General features: G+C 38.5%; 2 protein-coding genes across 12 annotated transcripts in view; one reads left to right on the top strand and one right to left on the bottom strand.

The window, feature by feature from the left end:
- CCDC146 (coiled-coil domain containing 146) overlaps window positions 1-24,771 on the bottom strand; it is a 114,927-nt gene that overhangs the window by 51,209 nt on the left and 38,947 nt on the right. The gene's annotated exons all lie outside the window — the stretch shown is intronic.
- FGL2 (fibrinogen like 2) lies at window positions 18,400-24,713 on the top strand. Its single transcript, XM_008522294.2, has 2 exons — window positions 18,400-19,103; window positions 21,331-24,713. Exons 1-2 carry the CDS (start codon window positions 18,488-18,490, stop codon window positions 22,035-22,037), a joined length of 1,323 nt encoding a protein of 440 aa, XP_008520516.2. The 5' UTR covers window positions 18,400-18,487; the 3' UTR covers window positions 22,038-24,713.

Here is a 24,771-nt window from a genome sequence, read left to right on the forward strand (position 1 = left end):
CGTGGCCGAGTGGTTAAGTTTGCGTGCTCTGCTGCAGGCGGTCCAGTGTTTCGTTGGTTCGAATCCTGGGCGCAGACATGGCACCGCTCATCAAGCCACGCTGAGGCAGCATCCCACATGCCACGACCAGAAGGACCCACAACGAAGAACATACAACCATGTACCAGGGGGCTTTGGGGAGAAAAAGGAAAAAAAATAAAATCTTTAAAAAAAAAAAGCAAAAAACAAAAACAAAGACAAAAACAAACCCAGAGTCTATAATGTGCCATGAACAAGTCCTTATCACTTCTTATAGAGAATGTGGCAATAGTCAATTACCCACTTTTCCTGACTTCAGTCTTGTCCCCTTGAATCTGTCCTCCATGCTGCCAGCACAGTGCTCTCCCAAACACAGTTTTCACCTTGCTTTAAACCCTTCAAAAGTTCCCATTACCTTCAGGATAAGTCCAGGTGCTTTAACATGATACGCAAGGGTCTTCACTATCTGGCAGCTGCTGCCCTCTCCTCCCTTTCTAACCCTCCCGCGACCATTTCAGCTCTGTAAGGTCTCCTGTGGTAGACACCATCATGTCCCCTCCTCCCCCACCTAAGATATCTACACACTATAATCCCAGTAATCCGTGGATATGCTACTGTACGTGGCGCAAGGGACTCTGCAGATGTGATTAAGAGTATGGACCTCGAGATGGCGACATCATTTTGGATTACCTGAGCAATCTGATCACCTGAGTCCTTAAAAGCCCAGAATCTTTCCTGGCTGAGTTAGAGAGATGAAATGGAAGAAGGAGGAAAGATTGGGAGTGCGAGAATGGCTTGACCTACCAGAGGAAGGGGGTCATCAGAAAGAAAGGTGGGCTGCCTCTAGAGGCTGCAAAAGGCAAGGAACCAGACGCTCGCCCAGAGCCTCCAGAAAAGCCCGCAGTCCTGCCGACATCTTGGTTTAGCCCACTGAGACCAGGCTGGCCTTCTGACCCGCAGAATCATAAATTACTAAGTTTGGGTTGTTTAAGCCACAACATTTGTGGTAATTTGTTCTGAGAACGATAGAAAACGAATACAGTTCCCAAAACATACTATGTCTTTGCACATTATATTCCCCTCTCTGCAATTTCTTTTCTCTCTTATCTACTTGGAGAACTCTTCTTCTTCTTTGAAAACATCTCAGTGGTCACCACTTGTGGATCCTTCAAGAGACACCTCCGGGCAGAATTACTTCTTTCTCCCCTCTGCTTCTGTATTTTTTGTCACGTCTATTGTCGTACACATTGTACATTATTATCAACATGTTTTAACACGTCTCCCCATTAAGCTGTGCACTCCTTGATGATAGGAAGTCTACTGTATCCATCTTTGAGGTCCAGCACATAGCCTGGTATATTGTAAGTGCTTAACAGTGTTTATTAAATTGTCGATGATTTAAGCTTATCTTAAAACGAACGATGTAGTCGGAAGAATTCTTGCTCAGTCACTCAGTTCCATTCCAATTTACCTGCCAGAGAAGGCAGCTGTAAACGGAGGAACAGGGCAAGCTAACTTGGCCTGAACGTAGACTTGAAAGGGCAGAGAATGTGCCTCACCCGCAGCGTCTCTTCTCCCTTCTGTGGGGTTGGCAAGGCTCACAGGATGAGCAGAGAGATCTGGGAGTGTTTCTCACAGCTGTTTGTTCCTCCTTTGGTGGCCCACCACAGGAATGTGAGGGGGAGGCCACAAGCAGCAAACAGGGCCTCCCAAGAGTTAGGGTGTCAGATGCAGTGGACATTGTGAATGAGGGCTGCAGGTGCTTAGCTGTATGTCTGACTGCAAAGTTAAGTTACCGCAATTTTAAGATAACACGTACAGCCAAATGAATACAAAGCATGCCTACGTGCATACATGCTAATGAGTGGCATTCCTTTAAAACACTCAGATTTGTCCCAGGGAAACTGCAATTGCTTGGGACTTTAACAATCCCTTAACCCTTGCTTAAAATTATTTCTCCCCTACTTCCAAATATCCTAGGGAGAGAAGGTAGCAGGTGGGAGCGGCTGGGAGCCCGAGAGGCAGGAAACAGAGCCAGATTGAAACCCAGATGCCTCTTGAAGAACTTCAAAGGGCAGACTAGTGGTTAAGAGCAAAGGACCTAACTGGGTCGAAGCCATGTGGGGCATTCACATAAGGGTCAGACGTGGTCAGAGTCAGGAAACAGAGCCAGGTTAAAATGAGCCAACGACTAAAGTCACCAAACAGGAACCAGAAGAGTAGGGGTTGGGGGCAGGAGCAGCACAGGCCCCAGAAAGAATTCTGTCACCAGCTGACTCTGACAGTCAGTTTTCAGTCCTTCACATGCAGAGGGCCCACCTCTTGGGCACCTTGAGAGGCCTTGAGGGGTTTAGGCAGTAAGACCCCTGAAGCCGAGCTGGGGCGCTTGGAGACCAGAGCATCTCCCACTTACAAATGTGGGAAGCAGATGTCCACACGGGTCAGTCGTTCATCTCACCTCCTGCATCACAGGCCAAGGCCCCTGGCCTGACCCGTCCTCATGGGCTGCTGTTGTCAATGAGGGTGAGCCCAGAGAGCAGTGGGCTGCATCTCTGGGCCCAGCTGCCCTCTGTGCTGCTGAGCAGCTGTGGACGTCCCCCTTTTGGGCCTCCTCTTGCATGCTGACAGCACCCAGCTCTCAGCTGCCTGTCAGCCAGTGTCCCCCAGCTCTGGGCTGTGAGGCTTCAGGTAAAGGACGTAGCAGCTCCCCACAACAAAGGAACTTGGTACCTCGGGTCCCACCTTCATGTTTTGAAGATGCTTCTGCCCACAGTGCTCTTTCCAGTATTCATAAATAACAATTTGTTTAGCATGGAGGCAGCGGGTAGCCCGGGGTACCAGCCGTGCGTGGGCGGCCACAATGCCCTCCACTTCCCCTTCCAGCAGGCAGACTGGGATGGACAGGGAAGCCTTTCACTGCTAAGCGCAGAAATGTTCTCCACAAAAAGAACAAAACCGCCTATCTGCAGCTTGAACTTCCCCACTGATACCATAAAATGGAAACCTGGGGACAGAATATGGCGATGTTGGAGTTCCATTCTTGCTAATTCACTGGTGAGCGGGCTGTAAATCCTGGCAGAATATTTAGACAAGCAATCTAATTTTTGTTAAATTTGTTCCTTAGTATTTTATTCTCTTTGATTCTATCATAAGTGGAATTGTTTTTGCAATTTCATTTTCAGATTGTTTATTGCTAGTGTATAGGAGCCGTTCAATTTTGTTCACTTAAATTATTATTAACCATGAAAACAGAGGCCAATCTCTTCCTATGTGTTCTACAAATGTTTCAGTTAGGGCAGAATATCTTGACTCTCTTGTTCACTTGACGCACCCTGAGCATCCAGAACACAGCCTGACACTAAGGTACTCAAAAATATTTAATGAACAAGGCCACTATATCTCACATTCCTCAGTTAGAGTGCTTATCTTGTTGTGTTGAAATCCTGCTCACATGGCTGTCCACTAGATGGGATGCTCTCTGAAGGCAGGGATCATTCTGGTGTCCCAAGAACCTGGCAGAGTACACGGCACACAGCAGGTGCTCAGCACATGTCTGAAGAGTCTATCAGTGTCTAGCGGAGTGGGGGCATGGTATGAAGGGTTGAGCATATCACAGAAGGAAATCTCAATGTATGGCTTTCCCTCTCCCCGTATACAATGAGAACTGGGCCAAAATTATCATCAAGGACATCACCAAAAGAACATAAAGAAGTCAGTCTAGAAGGAACACCAGCAGCCTGAAGGGTCTGTGTACATGTATATAAAGGTAAGAGGAGATAAATTTGATATTGATTGTGGGAGATTTATGGATTGGTTGATGTTTGTGGAATACACACTCTCTATACAGGTTGGAACGGAATATTAAAAGCTTTTGAATTGAAAACTTATCAAACATTTTCTCCTGACAGCCTGGCACCCAGGGAAAGTCCTCAACTCAGCTTGATCTACCTTCAAGGACACATAACTCAGCCCATAGTTACTCAACACAAATAACTACAGTAGATGGGCAGGCCAAATTTAAGTAGAGAGATTCAAATCCATGAATAAAGCGGAAAAGTCCAATACCTGAATATTTGAATCCTGAGAAAAACTCCTTAGAGGGCAAGATAATAGAATTTTTAAAAATAACTAAAGGGGTATTATAAAGTGTTACAATTAAACCTAAAGTTAGATCCTCAGAACCTTTTAGTTTATGTACTAACATGAACCAATTTGTCACCTTATAAATTTTTCGAAATACTGTAATTGAAAGGTATAGCTATTATCCATGGCAATTATATAACAGATTATCCTGGAATTTCCTCAGAAAAGGGTGGAATATTCAGAAATTAAGAGAGTTTTCCAAGAAATCTGTTTTTTATGATATTCAGAGACATTGTTCTTTAGCTTGTCTTAGTGTTGAAAAAAGCAGAGAAAACCATATAACATCACCAAGTATAATTTTAACTTTTTTCACTTGATACCAACTTTGATATCCAAAGTAAAGTAAAGAGAAATGAAAACAAATTTTTTTAAATAGATTCTAACAAACATTTCACCAAACACAGCTGTTTCTAGTTCATTAAGTCAACAATTACAAAATATTTTAATGTGCTTTCTGGCAAACATAAATAGCCTCATTTCATGGAAATGCCACATTTCCAGTTATTCCTGATAGGTTGTAACAGTTTAAGGATATGTAACCATTTCTACAGATTTCTGTATCAGGAAAAGAAGGTAAGATACTACCTAAATCTCTTTAAATATGTAAGATGGACCTTAATCCATGTCACAACAGTATATTTCATACTGGAGATTGCAAACTAGCAGCCAATAACATAAATATACTCTGCGGATAGTTTTAGTATGCACAATTCTTTTAAATTAGGAAATTAGCTGGTAACATTGAAAAATTGGTAGATTTTGCCATAAAAAACTGGATTTTCAGCTTCTCTGGAAAAATTATTAGATCTGATGACGCTGGATTCATTTTCCAACATTACAACAATAAACTGGCGTTTAGTATAGACTGATTCTCAGAGGTACTAAGAGAGGCTGCATTATCCCTTCGACGTGTGCACAATGTGCTAAGCTCTAGGCTGCTTCACTCACTTATGTTACTTTTACAAACTTTGTAGCGTTTGAGATTGGGACCGTGGCTTGTACTTATTTTATTATATGTAATAAATATATATTTAAAGGTAGAAAATATTCAATTGCTTGAGATAATGGCTCATTTATAAAACTCTTGCACAAATTTCTGGAATGTCGTATTCCTTGGGGTTGTGTCTGTCTGTCTCTTGTCTATCTCTGTACCTGCCTGAGCATAAGAGTATACCACTGTATCAGCTGAGGCTTAGAATTCAATGCTTTAAAATTTTTGAGATTTTTCTTACTATTTTTCCATTCTAGCTTCTGATAGTTTTATGAAAAAGTTAACTAAACATGAGTCTTATGCTTTTTTGACTAATTTAAATATTGAAAAATTATTTAAATTGAAATATTTTATTATTTGGATATTGAAATATATTTTCAAGTCAATAAAACACACATCACGGAACAAAAAATAAGCTAAAAAGATTACGAAGACACTGTGAAAACAATGTGTCCGCTAAATTTTGTTGAGGCTGAAAAACATAAAGGACTTCCCTTATCTACAAACGCTATCCTTGCAGCTTATGATTCCTTTAGCTCTGTACTTTATGAATGTTGACAAAAAAGCAAATTGTAATTTGTAAGGGAAGTGCTGATAAACTCTGAACAGCTTGCCCCAGCAGTTATCATTTTAGTAGAGGTTTGAGCCAAATGGGAAGTTGGACATCCAGTGATGTGGTCAAGTGAGAAATGATTTACAGGAAGTCAAACACCAGCATACTAGGGATTCTAAGCGGGGAGTTATTGGGACGAAAATAACTTATTAAGAAATAGCATAACTTATGACTTCTGGTAAGATGGAAGACTGGAAGTTCCACTAAGGCAGGACGCATGCTCATCTTTCCCAACTCTGCATCCCCAAGGTCTAGCCCATGTGCAACTCACAAATACTTGTTGAGTAAGTGAAAGAATGAGTACATGCGAGTGCTTAGCAAATAGCATTCATCCAATAAATATTTACTAAATAAATGAGTAATTCATGAAATAAATTTATTCAATAAATATTTACCAAATGAATGAATACATGAAAAGTACAAATTAATAATTCTTCTCATATCTTATTGAAAGTAATGCTTACTGTTTATTTATTTATTGAGAGACTGCTAAGTATTATGTTAGGTGCTTTGTGTATGTTATCTCATTTAGGCCTTACGATAACCCTATGAAATAAGCGTTACAATCCGAAATTTTTAAAGACGGAAAACAAAGCTCAAGACGGTTGAGAAACTTGGGCAAGGTCTCGAAGCTGGTGAGAAGCTTTGTAGGGATTTGACCACAATCCTGTTCTGTCACTCCTTTTTAAGTGAATTAGAGAAACTCAGAAATGAGTAGATAGTCTTGCTGATGGCATGAAGACACTGCGAAACACATTTACACTGAAGGCAGTGCAGGTGGGCAGATATGAGAGACCATGTAAAGGTAGACAGTATCTGCAGAAGGACGCTGCGTCAAACTGATGCTGTGAGGAGGGCAGGGGGTAGAAGACATATTAGCTAATTTCAAAATCACTTACAGTACGAAACCAAGAGACAATAGTCAAACTCATTACAAAAAAGAGGGAAAAGGGCATTATATAATGATAGGAATATAAAAATAACTATGATAATGAAAGTGTAAACCTCCCAGAAGATAAACTATGAATAAAGAAAGACGCATATAAATATGAAGGAAGGCTAACCCTTGAAATAGAGTTACGCTATAAGAAGAGGGGTGGACAGCGCAGAGGGTTAGGGATAGAAGCTACAACTCCTTGAATATACTTTGTTTTGTAGATATGATCGAGAACAGTATAGTATCTTAATTATAAAGTTAAATTAAATTTAAAAGCAATTGCTAAAAATTGAAAACAAAATAAATCAATCGAACACAACTATGTATCAAGTTGGTGCATAAGTGCACAATAATAAAAAAGATTGTACAGGACAATTCGGGAAATATAATACTGACTGGATATCTGATGATATTAGGGAATTTTTGTCAGTTGGGGGAGTATGATAATGGCATTGTGGCTACATTTTAAGGAAGTTCTTGTCTTTTAGAGATATATAGTGAAATATTTATAAACAAAATGATTTGATATTAGGGATTTTCTTCACAAAAATCTGGACTTTCACGGTATAGGAAATGAGTGGGGCATGAATCAAGATTGGCCATAAATTGATCATTGCTGAAGCTAAGTTATGGGTACGTGGAGGTTCATTATATGATTTTATTTTTGTACAGGTTTGACATTTTTCATTAAAAGGTTGTACATTTCTTGATAATCAAAGTATCAGAATTTAGATATCCAAGTGAGTGTTGACATAAAATATTTTAATGGCTATCAACCTAGTCCAATAATATAATATTGTTTCTATATATTTTACAATAATGACTACTACTATACTTAATCACCCATATTGCCAGCCTTACCTTTAAACAAAAAAGAAAATATATGGGTTTTTTTGGTGAGGAAGATTGGCCCTGAGCTAATATCTGTTGCCAATCTTCCTCTTTTTGCTTGAGGAAGATTGTCCCTGTGCTAATCTCTGTGCCAGTCTTCCTCTATTTTGTTATGTGGGACACTGCCACAGCATGGCTTGATGAGCAGAGTGTAGGTCCGCTCCTGTGACCCTAACCAGAGAACCCCAGGTCACCGAAGCAGAACGTGTGAATTTAACCACCACACCACTGGGCCGGTCCCAAGAAAATATTTTTTTAGAAAAGAAATTTTTAAAAAAATTGTCACATGCCTTCTAGAATGCAGCTCTGGGCGGGGTGGGGTATGAGATGTTTTTAAAAAAAATAATTGTTCTAAGAATTTATACTTTAAGCCAGACAACACACACAAGCATAAACAGAAAGACAAATGGGGAAAAATTTACAAAGACAGATTAATATATATTGGAGAAATTGTCTGAATCATTTTCATGCACAGCCAGGCATGTGGATAGCACATTGGGGAACTCCCAATTATTTTGAAAGATAGGAAGAAACTGTATTGCTTTCTAAAATCCCAGAAACATTGTACCAGGAAAGTTTTAATATGGGTAAACTATATTTTGGTAGCATTTTTCTACAGTCTAGCTACAGATTAAGGGTACTGTAGAGATCAATCTAGAATAGATGGTCTGGAAACGGAGACCTGAGCAGCCTTAGTCAGGCGTGGACAGGTCATTTAGTTTTTCCTAGACTTGTTCACACACCCGTATGAAAGGGCTGGTCTTGATAACATGTAATATCATTTCCTGAGGTTTTATGGCGCCGTGAAGTTTGAAGTAGCTGTTTAATACTAAAGTTCCTTTAATAAACTCTAAGTGCTATTTATTCTAAATATTTTATCTTAACTACTGGAATACATATCTAGTACAATCAGCTTCTATCTGACAGTGTTATTTTGCTATTTTCTATAGTACTTGTGTTTTAAAATATGAATGAATTAAATTGTTATGAAAGCAAATAGTTCCACAGCCAAACTCCTTTACACATTTGGGAATTGTTGGAAAACATGGACGTGTTGGCTAAAAATTCACACCGTTTGTAAAGTTAAGCTGTTTGGAACTTGTACGTCCTAAAAGTTTATTTAACTTTGTCGATGGGCAATACAATAATATAATCTGAAGCAACTATTAACATGACTGGCCACTGTCAAAATGATGAAGAAGGCATTCATCTTTGATGCCCTAATGCTCTGATTCCAACCATGTCCTCTAACTTTGTTCTCTCAATATCTATTCTGGGAAAAAAAATATCCTATAAAATTAGCTTTACATATGGACTTAATATCTTCATTAAACAACAGATTGTAGTCCAGCGCCCTGCATGATTCCATTTCTCTCCCTCCTTTTTCCTCAGCTCTCTTGTCTCTCTTTGTTTCTTTGTCATCTTTATCCCGCTGCCTTCATCTCTCTGGGCTCCACTTCATTCCTCTACACTATATTTCTGTCTTCTATGTTTGGGTGGGAATTAGAGGGGAAAATTAGAGAAGATGGGCCACATAATAAGCATCAGATGTTAGCTATTCGTGGAGCATTGAGGAAGAGCAACGCAAACTTGGCCCAGATCTCCAAGTCTGGCCAGGCTCCTCATCTGGGGCTTGCCTTAGAAAGGAGAAATGTAAAATCCCCAAGTCCATATGCCTTTTAGTTGCTAAAAAGCAACTTCTTCTTCTCCCTCCTCATCCCCACTGCTTCACATTGCAGAAGCAAAGATTTAAAAAGGAGGAAAAAACAGGGAAAATAGCAAATGTAAAAAGCAAAAAATTTTAATATGTTTACCTGCCGTGTTTTTATACTTTCAGGGCTACAGCTATATCTTTATTTTGCAGAATCTATAATTAATTGAATAAACCCTACACTCATTAAATAGATTTTAGACCTGAGGAAGCTACACTTGCCATTTGTATGGAGTAAAGTTTTCTTTTAAAAGTCCCTTTTGTTCTAAACACTTCCTTTTTCTGCTTTGTAAGTGGGAGATTTTGCAGAGGTGGTAGTTAGGGAGGTGGGTAAACAGGCAAAGAAACAAGCCTAACAAAGGACAGAAACAGGAAGTTCTTCTCTACCCAGCCAGCATATATCCAAGGTAGCTATGGTTATTTACAGACACTGTGCAACCTTTGCGGTCTAACTTGGAAAAAGGGACATTTCAGGGTTAGCAGAAGGAGAGCCATTGCCATGGCATAGTGGGAGGGAAGCGAAGGGTCCGGGGAAGGCCTCAGAGCGCTCCCTAAACCCCACACAAAGGCCCCGCGCATCGCCTCTGCCCACGGCCAGCTCTGGCTCGAAACACGCTGCTCTGCAACCTTAAGCTCCACTAAGTGAGGAATGTATCTTTTTTCGCCCTTGTCATCCCCAGGGTTGGCACGGAGCATGGTTCAGTAAATGCAAAATAAGTACTCATTGAGTGGATGAATAGCTAAAATGAAGTAGATCTTCATAATTTTCCATTGGAATTAATGATTTAATTAAAGGACAACCAGTACTTATGTTTACATTTTGATGATGTGCTTTGCTGTTATACGGCTGCTAATTAATAACACAGAATCATAAACTATCACACCTGAAAGGGACCTTAGCGATCTCTAATCTGACCTCCTCATATTACAGATGCGAAAACTAAGGCCTAGCTAAGAGGCAAGAAAGTGGAAGTTTCCTCACTAAGCACGCGGGGTCCACACCTAGTGTCCTATAGCTCTTTCCACTCTATCTGTCATGCTATTTTTGAGATGATTGCAGTAATGAAGGGAGATTTATTTTAAATTTATATTTATATGTAACCGACACAACTTGTGTGTCTATTTTGTCATTGTTTGGTGCAACGACAATTGTTGCAGCTGGACTTTGTATCAATCGTCAAGACACATGCCGTATCATTCGTACATGTCAACATGATCAAAACAATTTTGTGTTAAATACACAAGCAGAGGAAAGCGTTGATAAATAATGGTGGATACTTTAAAATAAACAAAATAAAAGCCAAGCAATCTCACATCTGTTGACAATGATGATGAAGTGGTTTCTTCTATCTTAAAAAGTTTTCACTGAAAATAACAGGAAATGACTCAAATCATAGATATTATCAAACTAGAAGCAGAAAAAGAAATAAACGAAATAAGATAATGCTATACCTCTGAACGCTATACTTTAAATCATGTTTTAAAATATTCCCTTAGAAGAACTTGGATAACAAGCTGTTAGTGTGTTTTAATGTTTATTATTAAAACTACATTGGTTCCATTGCATAAATTTTCTTTAGTTACTAGCACAGTGGAAATCACCTTTAAATTAACTTTTATTGAGAGTTCACATGCTGATATATATATTTCATAAGATAAACTTAGTTTTTAAAAATGAGTTTCAAAGAGAGCAAGGACAGGCATTTATAAGACATGCATTTAGCATGAAATGATTCCATTAGTATGGAATTAGTTCAATATTTTCACTTTTCCATAATAATTTAATTGTTTAAGATGCACGTTATGCTTATAAATGAACTAAAATATTAAAATAAATTCTTAAGCTAAATTTTATAATTCAATTTATATTTACATAGATTTTATAACATGATATATAACATTATATAACATATAATGTATATACACATAATATGTCATATATCATATAAATTCATATTTATATATTATTTTAAAATGCCAAATAAAGACAGATAAAACAAACAATACCCCAAGAATGCCAGTGATAAAATAGGTAACACCAAATGAACCAGGGCCGGCCTGGTGGCACAGCGGTTAAGTGCACACATTCTGCTTCCCGGTGACCCTGGGGTTCACTGGTTCAGATCCCAGGTGTGGACATGGCACCGCTTGGCAAAAGCCATGCTGTGGTAGGCGTCCCACATATAAAGTGGAGGAAGATGGGCACGGATGTTAGCTCAGGGCCAGTCTTCCTCAGCAAAAAGAGGAGGATTGGCAGTAGTTAGCTCAGGGCTAATCTTCCTTAAAAAAAAAAAAAAAACACCAAATGAACCATCTCAACTTAGAACAAATGTATAGACATTTCCAAGAATTTAAAGCTATAGATTTTTCTAACAGTCTACAGTCAATCCTCATTATTCATGAATGCTGTATTTGCAAGTTCGCCTCCTCGTTAAGATTTGTTTGTAACCCCAAGATAACACTGGTAGGCTTTTGGGATCATCTGTAGACATGCACAGGGTGTCAAAACATTGGAGTTGCCCAACACTCATTTTCCCAGCTGGGCTCACAGGAAGGCAGCATTCTGCTGTCTTGTTCTGGCTCTCAAACTGTAAACAAGGGTCCTTTTTGTGGTTTAAGTGCCACGTTTTTCACATTTTTGCGCTTTCTGTTGGGGATTTCACTGTTTAAAATGGCCCCTGAGCTTAGCGCTGAAGTACTGGCTAGCGTTCTTAAGTACAAGATGGGTGTGATGTGCCTCACGGAGAAAATACGCGTTAGATACGCTTCCTTCGGGCACGCATCATAGTTCTGTTGGTAACGTCATGAGTTCCACGGTAATGAACCAACAATCCATATAAAATAAGACGTCTTTAAACAGAAACACATTTAAAACAAGGTTGGGTACTGATCAGTTGACAAAAATATTATGACCAGAGGCTTGCAGAAACCTAACTTGGGATGTCCTTTAAGAGCAATGGTTCAGTATTTGCTAATTCAGTATTTGTGATGGCTTCACAGAACACAGTTACCATAAATAACGAGAAACAAAAGAGAAGATGCAGAAAACCACAATTTGATTTTCCTGATTTCTTTACTAAGATCTTATTGTTTGTTTTGTTTCAGGTATATAAAAGAAAACTTAAGATCAATCTTCAATGAAGAAATAAAAATAAATACATTTTGTTTCCTCAACTTTGGTTATATGAAGCTTTCTAAGTCTCTGAAAATCAGAGAGATGACAGCAAAATCAGATGGCATCCACACCCCGTGGGTCCCTCGGATCCTCCATGATTCCTGGCTTGGTGTGGGGTATATATTAAAAACAGATTTTGTTGATAGATATTGACTAATGGATGTTCCAAGACTCCCATGGAATAATCCAGTTTCATAAAACTCTAACCCAAGAAGCCCTGGGTACTCCACTGAAGACCTGGGCCATTAGCACATCAGATGACTATATGTTCTATAGTCTTGTAAAGAGCGGACCTCCGGACGTTTCTGCCCTGACTCCTGTTGAACCAGAACCCTTAAGGATTCACATAATGGATCTTTCATGGTAAGTCCATACTGGAGAGATTTCTAGTCTGAATCTCTTCATCTGTGCTAGAGTGAGGGACTTGCAAGACAAACCAAAGAACCTACCAACTCTTATTCTAGTTTTAACCGAAATCAGGCAATTCTTGATCTCTCTATGGGTTGCTGAAATGAGGATTTTGCTTAAAGCTCTTTATATGAAATTCATAATGAACAAGGACTAAGACCCCTAAGGAATATGAAAATAAACATTATTTTCTGTTGACATTTCAAATCAAGTAGTTTAAAAAGTGAATTTTTAGATTCTTTTTTAATCACAAAAACATGCATTCCCTAAAGAATAATCAAAGGGTCTTGAATTTTAGAAATCAGCAACTACAAATGTGTTAAATTGATACATGTACTATCAAAGAAAGGCTCTCAATACTATAAATAATGATTGTCATTAAGTTTACTTACTTCCTCTGGTAAGAAACATAAAGTGTCTCCTTAAAGAAAAATTTACTAGAGGAAATTAAAATTTACTTTTGGAATCTCATCTAAATACAGTCCATGCTGATCCTCACTTCAACATACTTGATATAAAAAAATACAGGAGTCTGAATATGTCGTGAATATGGACTGATGAAAGTTATTTTCATACATGGCTGATAGAAACAAATCTTGCTACTTTAAAATTCCACCACATATTGGTGTGAAATAACTTGTTTAGATCTGAAAACACATCTGTGAGAGGGCATAACGTGTCAGTCCTGGGTTGAGGGCAGATTGGGTGTAGAAGGGAAGATTCTGACACCGCCATGAGGAAGCAGTGGATGATACTAGGAGTCAGGGCATGCTGGGCATGAGAAAATCCAGAACGGCTTTCCAGCAAGAGGGAGGAGGCAAAAGGTCAAGGTCAGAGGGTAGAAATTCCATAGGAGTTAAGGACAAGAAGTCAGCTCTTCATATGTTTGCTTATCAGACAGCTGCCTCCTTGAAACTCTCTCTCCTGGTCTCAATCATGACACCTCACTCTTCTGGTTCTCATCCTATTTCTTTGACCATCCTTTTGGTTCCCATGGTTTCAAACTGATATCCATATCTATTCTGTGCTGATTTTCATACCTAGATGTCCAACTGTTTACTAGATATTTCTAGTAATTTCATTAATAGATTAAATTCTCTGAAATGCTTAGCTGATTATATTATTATTCTCCTACTCAAAAGACGTCAGTGGCTCCCCACTGATCTAAGCAGTAATTATGCACCAGGCTCTCCACAACAGGGTACCGATACACCTTGCTAGGATTATCTGTCCCCTACGTGGCAGTGTGGCGTAGGAGGAAACACATGAGCTTTGGCGTCAGATCCAGGTTCGAATTCCAATTCTGTCTCTTAAAAACTGTAAAACCACAGGCAAGTCACTTACTACCTCAGGCCCTTTCTTTGCTCATCTGAAGTGCAGGTAGTACTTGTAGGGATGGGAGGATGTAGTGATAGTATTTGCGAAAGGCTCTTGCACAATTATAGCTCAACACCTCCTGGCCCTGTGAGTTATAAGCTCATTAGGCAGGTTGAGCCTCTTCCATGTGGTCGTCACAGTGTCCGCCTAAAGTAAGTGACCAATGGTTTTTAAATTGAGAACCCAGAGGATCACCTGTCAGTGTCAATTAAAATTGATTGGTAAAGCAGTTCTTTGTCTTTATTGGGGGAATTTTTATGGATCCTGAAGGGACAGGAGCCAGTTGCCATAGCACATCCAAGCTTTTTAGGTGCAACTATGCCATTGGCCCTTGGCTAAGTGGGGCATGCAGGGCCCAAGAATCACAGCAATGATTGGAAAGCAAATCCCTGATTCGAACAGATGAAACAAAAGCCCAGTGCAAGAGTTGGAAAGCTACACCTTTGTTAGATTTAGGAACTTTTAAAAATGTTTATGATTTACTTGAAAGTCCCTAATGAAGAAAATACAAGGGGCTAGCCCTGTGGCATAGTAGTTAAGTTCAGCGTGCTCCACTTCAGAAGCCAGGGTTCTCGGGCCTGGATCCTGGGCACAGACCTGCACCACTTGTCAGCAGCCACGCTGTGGCGGCAACCCACATATAAACTGGAGGAGGCTTAGCACAGGTGTTAGCTCAGGCCTAATCTTCCTCAGCAAAAAAAAGAAAATACAAGGTCCTCGATATCCCTTCCTAAGAAGGCCATAGCAGGCATCTTCCTATGTTCTAGCATAGCACTGAGTGTACATAAGATCCTTAATAAATACTTGACTGGTTAAATACATGGATTTATACGCCAGCCAGTCAAGGGCATTTAATAAGGTACCCTAAACCAAACATTATTCCTATATATTTCTATTTTATAAAATCTTTGTATATATTACCTATATTCTCTTTCTTTCAAAATATTTCTTTTATATATTTCTACTTTATAAAACATTTGTATATATTATTTATATTATCATTCTCTTTCTTTTTAAAATTATCTTATCATTCACTTATTTCTCTCCTCACAACAGGGGAGTGCCACAGCTTGAAAGCAGGTGAAGAGAAAGAAATGAAATTATGAGATTAAATAGATACTTTTAGTCCAAAAGCTAAAAATTTTTGTCTAAAACTGGTTTGGATACATTGAATGGAATGAAGATAAAAACAAGCAATATTTTAAAAAGCTAGAAGATGACAGAGGAAAATGAGGCATAAGGTGTGTAGAACATGTTTGACAAACTTCTTTGGAAAGAATGTTACATTTATACACTGCATTTTTTTTCCTCAAACACTCCATTCTAAGTTGTTCTAACTACCATTCTTGTATGAGGGAAGAACAGCCAAATTCCTCCTTCACATTTACAGGAACTGAGGCTCAGGAAAATTACTGATCTACATGTCCCATAAGACGTGGATGCGGCGGTGGAATCCAGGTCTCCCGAGGATTCAGGGGTAAGTACAGTTGTGGAAGCATGAAGTGAGGCTGACACGCGTAGAGAACGTGGATAGGGTAGCTCAGCTGGAATGAAGGGGCTATACAGAAAAGTCATAGGAAATCAGGTTAAAGAAGGAAATAGGAGATAGACTACCTTAAGCACCTTAGGTCATACAAAAAAGAATTTGGATTTTTATTCATGAAGTCATTTTGAAATTATTTCTACAGCAATAAAATCCTTTTTTAAATAAGAAATCTTATATGAGATGCCAATATGAAAAACAAATTAAAAAGAGGTGGTTTCTCCAGTTGAAGATGTTTCCCTTTCCCGCCCTCAGCCTCTGAGGAGAAAAGTTTGAAAACTGTGAAAAACATTTGAAACCAAGAAAAGTGTGAAAAGACATGACTGCTGACATGTTTTGGCAAGGCTGTGATATACCAAGTGGCACTGGGACCGGGGGCAGGGACCCCCTGTGGAGGCAGAAAGCACAGAGGTGGGGCTATCAGAGCTGCCAGGGGGAAGGGAAGCCAAAGATGCTGCAGACAGGAGAAGAATCAAAACAGAGCCAGGAAGATATTTGCAAACCATGTATCTGATGAGAGGTTAATATCCAAAATATATAAAGAACTCCTACAACTCAACAACAAAAAAACCACACACAACCCAATTAAAAAATGGGCAAAGGATCTGAATAGACATTTTTCCAGAGAAAATATACAGATGGCCAACAGGCATATGAAAGATGTTCAACATCACTAATAATTAGGGAAACGCAAATCAAAACTACAATGAGACATCACCTCACATCCATCAGAATGGCTATTACTATAAAGACAAGAAACAACAAGTGTTGGAGAGGATGTGGGGAAAAGGGAAGCCTCATACACCACTGGTGGGAATGCAAACTGGTGCAGCCACTACGGAAAACAGTATGGAGATTTCTCAAAAAGTTAAGAATAGAACTACCATATGATCTAGCTGTTCCGCTTCTAGGTATTTATCCAAAGAACACAAAAACACTAATTTGAAAAGATATCTGCACCTCTATGTTCATTGCAGCATTATTCACAATAGCCAAGGCCTGGAAACAACCTAAGTGCCCATTCATGGATGAATGGATAAAGAAGATGTGGTATATATTTACAAGGAAATACTACTCAGCCATAAAAAAAGATGAAATACTGCCGTTTGCAACAACATGGATGGACTTTGAGGGTATTATGCAAAGTGAAATAAGTCAGATGGAGAGTACAATTTCACTCATACGTGGAAGATAAGCAACATCAACAATAACAAACACATAGATACAGAGGTTAGATAGGTGGTTACCAGAGGGGAAGGGGGAGAGGGGAGGGCAAAAGGGGTAAAAGGGCACATGTGGACAGTGACAGATGGCAACTAGACTTTGGGTGGTGAAAACGATGTGGTCTACACAGAAATCAAACTATAATGATGTTATAAACCAATGTCACCTCAATAAAAAATTAATTAAAAAAATACTGGGGAGAGGAGGAGTACAGTCATGAGTTGCTTAACAACGGGGATATAGTCTGAGAAGTGCATCACTAGGCCATTTTGTTGTGTGAACATCATAGAGTGCGCTTACACAAACCCAGATGGTATAGCCTACTACACACCTACATGGTACCATCTTACGGGGCCACCGTCGTATATATGTTGACCGAAGCATCATTGTGCAGTGCATGACTGTATAAAAACCTAGACAGATCTTCACACAAATTGCTCAGCACGGGTCTTTAAGGACCCATTCCACTTTTAAGGAACTAAAACTGGAGATTGTCAATAATGCATTTCAGAGTACGGTTTGTGGAAGAAAGATAATCAGAATTCTAACCGTCCAGATCACAGAAATGGGCAGCGCCTTGCCTCCTGGTCCTCCATATAGTAAAATAATGGCAAATGAATGTGCATTTTAAATTTAAAAAGGAAAGGACAGAGCCCAGGATAGCTCAAAGCTTCACACTTGGGCAGCTGTGGAAGATGACAACACAATCACAAAAACGGAGAAGGGCAAAGGAGGAGCTTGCTGGTTTTGATGAAAGACGATGATGTCCTTTTAGATGTGTCTTAATCATTTAGACATTCCCACTACACTGTGCTGTGGCCAAAGGTATAGAAAGCAGCTCTTTTTTCTCTACCATTTTTCTTCCTTTTTTCAAATAGATGAAACAAAAGTCCGTTGCATGGGTCAGAAAGCTCCAGTTTGTTATATTTAAAATGTTATTAAGTGCTTAAGATTTCACCTGAAAAGTCCAACGTGAAGAAACTACAGCATCCTCAAAGCCCATTCTGAGAAGGAAAAAGGACCATTTCCATTTTTGTAACATTTCTCTTCTTCAGACAGTCTGGACACCTAGCACATTAATTTTTATCTTTAAAAACTAATTTTTCTAGTGGAGTTAACTACAATCAAATGATTTACTTCAAGTGTCGTTATCTTGAAATCCAAGATTTTTCTTGTGCCTTATAAAATAAACGATCAAAGTGAAATGGTTGAATATGTGCCTCCAACCAACCATAGTAATTCCTGCGCATACTATTCTGATTGAGGATAAAGAACAGTTTTTGGCCAACTGGGTTTGAAGAGGACAATCTCCTCTTCCTCTGCATTTCTGAAACTGGTGATGCAAGCGCTCCCGCCCTTTTCTGAGAACACACAGCTGACTCAGGCAGGCAGCTGCCACTATGAAGACAGCTCCAGCCCTGCACACTTCCCTGCCCGGGCGAGCGCCACCGCGAAGATGAAGCTGGCAAACTGGTGCTGGCTCAGCTCAGCTGTCCTTGCTGCTTACGGTTTTTTGGTCGCAGCACACAGCGAAACAGAGGAAATTAAAGATGAAACAGCCAAGGACGCCTGCCCAGTGAGACTAGAAAGCAGAGGGAAATGCGAGGAGGGAGGTGAATGTCCCTGGCAGGTGAACCTGCCCCCACTGACTATTCAGCTCCCGAAGCAGTTTGGCAGGATCGAGGAGGTGTTCAAAGAAGTCCAGAACCTCAAGGAAATCGTAAATAGCCTGAAGAAATCTTGCCAAGACTGCAAACTACAGGCTGACGACAACCGAGACCCGGGCAGAAACGGACTGCTGTTACCTGGCACAGAAGCCCAGGGAGAGGCTGGGGACAACAGAGTGAGAGAACTAGAGAGCGAGGTAAACAGGCTGTCCTCTGACCTAAAGCATGCAAAGGAGGAGATCGACGGGCTCCAGGGCCGCCTGGAGAAGCTGAATCTCGTAAACATGAACAACATAGAAAATTATGTTGATAGAAAAGTGGCCAATCTAACATTTGTTGTCAACAGCTTGGATGGCAAATGTTCCTCTAAGTGTCCCAATCAAGAACAAATACAATCACGTCCAGGTATGTACAATAATGTTTTCTTATCATTTGTTCATGAATGTTATACAGCTAGACAATATCTATAAACAACCTGAGAAATAAGCTAAATAAATGACGGAGTAAATAAGTTAAGGCTTTTATGCAAAGTAGTACAGGAAAAACTACTATCTTTGCAAATGTGACCACAGAAATGATGTAGGACCTAATTACAAAAATCATAATTAGTACTATCCATTACACTATCCATTACAAAGCACTTTCAATTTCAGAGATTTTATTTGCTGATGCCAGAGCTACAAATAACAGAAGTAGACAGAGAATTTCTTAATGTTTTAGTACATTTAACTTCTCTCTTCACTGAAGGATTTGAAAACAATAGAGATAAGGCACTGTTTGTGGCTGTGCTCTGATCATTGAAAATCAGTTTCTTGTGGTTGGCTGACAGCTCTTCTCACGTGGCCACAGAGACCTTTGGAACATTTTACTAGTAATCTGCAGTTCATAATCCCAAACATCTAGTGAAAATGAGAGATTTATAAATGGAATAAAAGCAGCTACATGGCTTCATGTGCATGCAAAACTTTTTGCTTTGAGACCTAGTGGCACAAAAACATTTTAAGGGGAGTTTTGGCATGCCTCTAAGGGAAAGAATACATTCTTACTTTTTTCTCTCTTTTACCTTAAACTAAAATTCAAGCAGATAAAAATAGAACCCATCCAGGATTATTTGAATTAACTTTAATAAATATATGTTAAAGACCACAAACCTTACTGCCGACTCTGTCCCAGATTGCTAGCTGTGGCACTGGTTCCCCCAAACCCTGGCTTTCCAGGTGAGCTCCTAGGACCACTGCCGCTGAGGGTCTTCCTGCACTTTGGAAAGCCATCTTTGCTTTAGGACCTCCACTCACCACGAGTGTAAGTGAAGGGACATGGTGCCTGGGGCAGAGATCACTTTCCTTTGCAACAAGCACCTCATGCATGCTCCATCCCCAGGGAACCTGCCAGCACAGGTAGGTGGGGGTTTGAAGGACCACTGCTGCTAATACTCTCGGCAGCCTGTATCTCAATGTACCCTGCCCATTGCTAGGCAGAGGTTCATGTCTTAGGTGACTTCCCTGGGCACACATTAGAGTTGATGCTGCATGGCAACTTGTAACAACAAGAACAAGATCCTATTGTCTATTTTTCTACTAAAAGTTTTGGGGAAAGTATCTGAATGTTTTGAGTTCTAAATGCACATGAATAGATTTTCTTGTGCCTCAGAGTAGCTTACATTAAACTTATCTGGCACAAATTTTTAAGAAAATTATCTGCGAGTAAATATCTGTGTTTGATTCCTATAGAAACATGTTAACTGATTATTACATTTATCCTGAACATCATCCCCTGTCATTTCTTTCTGGAAACCAAACATGTAAAACACTGACTAAATACTTTCCTGGATAATAAATTCAGAATAAGAATATTGGTGTATTTCTGAAAAAAAATTGTTTTTACTTGAGCTTCTTTATTTCGTTGTCAGCAAGTAAAATAAACGCGAATGAATGATTGATGCTGTATATTAGAATTTCAATGCATCACTTGGAACGTGTTCTGTGTAACGTTCTGACAGTGGAGGCCACCTGCCCCTTTAGGTGAGAGGGAGTGGAAGCCTGTGCTCCCTCTGTGTGCACGGAATGCAGGCCCAGGAGGGTGGGGACCATCTGACTTTCGGAATCAAGGAATGCAGTAGTTACAAGAACAAGCTTTGCAGCCATCCAGATCTGAGTTTGTGTCCTGGCTCTGCCTCTTAATGTTTTTGTGAACTTGACCAGGTCACTGATCCTCTTTGAGCCTAAATATTCTCCCCTTGCAGATTGGCAATAATACCTACATCATAAGGTTCACGTGCAGAGTAAGCGTGGAAATGTTACCAAGCCTTTGGCAGAATGTCTAGAACATATGGGTAGCCCTCACTAAATATTACTAAATAACTAAAACTATTACTTTTATTTCTTGTGGTTGTTTGTTGTCAATATTATTACTAACCAAGAGTGTGTTGGCGAGACTTGTCTGCTTTATGACACCAGGTTCTTGTTTTGAGGCCTTAAAAGCATTTGCTAAGCAGGTTCAAGTAAGTTTAGCAGAGCAGGGGTTCATTATTACTGTTGATTAAATTATTTCTGCTTTTGTACATGTAAAGAATTCTTCAGATGCATTGTTTTTATTAACGAAATCCAATGCCTTTCTTTTCTTCCCCCTTCAGTTCAACATCTAATATATAAAGATTGTTCTGACTACTACACAATAGGCAAAAGAAGCAGTGAGACCTACAGAGTTACACCTGATCCCAAAAACAGTAGCTTCGAAGTTTACTGTGACATGGAGACCATGGGGGGAGGCTGGACAGTGCTGCAGGCACGTCTCGATGGAAGCACCAACTTCACCAGGACATGGCGGGACTACAAAGCAGGCTTCGGAAACCTCAGAAGGGAATTTTGGCTGGGGAACGATAAAATTCATCTTCTGACCAAGAGTAAGGAAATGATTCTAAGAATAGATCTTGAAGACTTTAATGGGGTCAAACTCTATGCCTTGTATGATCAGTTTTATGTGGCCAATGAGTTTCTCAAATACCGCTTACACATTGGTAATTATAACGGCACAGCTGGAGACGCCTTACGTTTCAGTAAACATTACAACCATGATCTGAAGTTTTTCACCACCCCAGACAGAGACAATGATCGATATCCCTCTGGGAACTGTGGGCTTTACTACAGTTCGGGCTGGTGGTTTGATGCATGTCTTTCTGCAAACTTAAATGGCAAGTATTATCACCAAAAATACAGAGGTGTCCGCAATGGGATTTTCTGGGGCACCTGGCCCGGTATAAGTGAGGCACACCCTGGGGGCTACAAGTCCTCTTTCAAAGAGGCCAAAATGATGATTAGACCCAAACACTTTAAGCCATAAATCATCAACGCTCATTCCTCTGAGTCTTCATATCCAACAGGGCAATTAATTCCTTCAGCACTTCAGAGTATGTGTCATACTCTTTTCCATAGCTAAAAACTTATCTCTGAGCAGTGGGTTCTTATACCACTCAGCATTTGAAATAAAGCTGAGAAATATACATTTTTAAGGAGTCTTTTCTTGCTGTTATACTGTTATCCAAGTTATACTTGCAAGCAATTGAGAATATTGAGAATTGCACATTAGACTTATAATTCTCTTAATTTCCACGAATTGAAAAGTTTTCTATTATTTGTATTACTCACTATGATTAAAAAATAATTGTTTATTCAGCAGACTAGATTTTACATAAGTAATCTGTATTTTGGCTGTGACTTAAACACATCTGAAGATATATCACTCTTTTTAGGCTATAAACACTTACTTGGGTATTTGCTTGTCTCTAAATACCCTAATCCTCATTCTGAGATAAACTTACTCAATTTATGGCATTTATTTTGGGTCAGGAAAGCCTACAGCATTTTAGTTCCCAGTCAAAGGGCAATACATATAATTAAACCTGTCTATGTACTAGTCATGAAATGTAAAATATTTGTCATGTAAAAGATTTTAAAATGTGGTAGCATAATGTCACTCCTAAAAGCATTCAGAAAATTAATTTAACCTTAGAGACCATGGATTAAAGGTAATTTGTTCACAGTTTATAACTTTTTAGATGTTTGATGGTGAAAACTGTTTTAACACAAAAATTATCTTCCTCTGCTCTGTCTGCACACTAGTTCTTAATTCAAGGTTGCTCACTACTGTGTTACATTGCTGGTAGGCTTTCTGCTGGAGAGGCAGGTGTGGGTGGAGATTCAGCATTTATTCATAGGCTATAACACTCTGAAGGCTGATTTTATATCCAAAGCAATAATATCATGAAGTGATTCACTTCATAGAAAGCTAAGTTTTATAGGACAATAGATAGATCTACTAATAAAAAACATGTGGATTTTGAAAATACATAGAACAGTAGTTGAAACATTATATATTTCAACCCTAACTGGTGTATTGCTTATTTTACTATCAGAAGATTCAAATATAGGCGTTTATTTTTTTAACCAAACAAAAGTATCTGGAACTTTTATAATTCATTAATTAATTCTGGAATGCAAGTATATTAAAAAGATTATAAAAAATAATGTGTAAAATTTCATCACTGTAAAAAGGGATCATTTCAGAGAGAATAGTATTCTACTGCATGTTTAAAAAATGCTCTAGAATAATTTGAAATAATACACCATACTGTATGTGAGTCATAGAAAGGCATTAAATTTTTAACTTCTAGTGTCTTTTTCTAACAGAGTAACCAAGTTTTCAAAATATATTCACAAAGATGTCTTTACTTATTGTTTGAAAATGATTAAGGAGGATAGGTGCTTTAAGTAACAAGTTAATTTTTCAAATATTACCCTTATAGAAAATTTTAATCAAAAAGAAGCAAGACATTCTTTTAAAAATATATAGCATACAAAGCTTTCAGGTAAACATGATGAAAATTAAGTTATTATGAATACTATTAAAATGTTAAAGCAAGAGAAATGCAAATAGAATTAAGTAATAACCAAAATGTAAAATATCATTGTAGATGTCAAACGCTACATATCTACTCAATAAGATACCAAACATAAATGTTGTAACTGATTTACTCTTTATTTCTCTCTCTCTTCTTTTTTTTTTAAAAAAGACTAAGAAGATTTTGATATATACAACATATTTATTTCAGATAAGGGCATTTTCATTTATTATATATAATTATTAATATATGTATAAATTTAAGTAAATCTCTGTAATCAAAAATGGACTCATCAAAAAATACAGTTCTAAAGAAAAATAGCTCACATAAAAAGTGTCCACTGATTTAATGGGAACCATGAGTCATTTCAGGAGAATTTGGCAAATAATTCATTAATCCATGAAAAAACTCAAAAGCTTGTCCTTTTATCTTTCCACCTTATTTCAAAGGATAAAAATTTTATTTTCCATTATACTTTTAAGGAACTTTTCTAATGAAAAATTCTGTCACATAGCAATTCCTTTTTAGAATCATCTCCTGTCACTTAAATATATTTTAGGTTTTGATAATCTTTAACAAGTTGATGGAAATGAATTATATCTGAGTCTTTTGCTTTCACATAACTATTCACTAATATATGTTAATGTTCATAAATGCAGATTGACTATTAACAATATATTATTTTAGAGTCTTGTCTTTGTTCCATATTAATGGCTAATATTTGTTATTTTAACTAAGAATTTATTTCTGAGCCTTACCATTCTTGGAAAATATTGACTAAAATTGAGTCCTTAGAAATTCCAAGTGGACCTGATTCTCTCATTGCTGAGAAAAACAATCAGCTTTTTCTGATAAGCAGTAATGCTCCAAATGAATTAATGACATTTTCGTCCAATACATAAAGAGCTTAAATATACAAAGCATAAAAGATACCCTAGTAACAAAATTTGCTGGTCCTTATTTTTGCATGGCTACCCAAGGAAAGATTTTAAAGGTAAAAGAGATGGGTAATATGATCATGATAAGCTCTTGTTAGAATTCTTATTTTCATTTATGTATAAATAGATTTATGTTCCATGTGTTTTAAAAACCGTGTAAAATAAAAGATTTAATCTTCACATTTACTTACTTCTTCAATGTGGAAACATTAAATATTATTGTTTATAAAATAATAAT

This window comes from Equus przewalskii, chromosome 4 (assembly GCF_037783145.1).
Source record: "Equus przewalskii isolate Varuska chromosome 4, EquPr2, whole genome shotgun sequence".
NCBI classification, from domain to species: Eukaryota; Metazoa; Chordata; class Mammalia; order Perissodactyla; family Equidae; genus Equus; species Equus przewalskii.

Coding starts and splice junctions, on each gene's coding strand:
- FGL2 (XM_008522294.2), top strand. CDS start 18,488: ATGAAGCTGGCAAACTGGTGCTGGCTCAGCTCAGCTGTCCTTGCTGCT. Junction 19,104..21,330: donor ACAAATACAATCACGTCCAG/GTATGTACAATA, acceptor TTCCCCCTTCAG/TTCAACATCTAATATATAAA.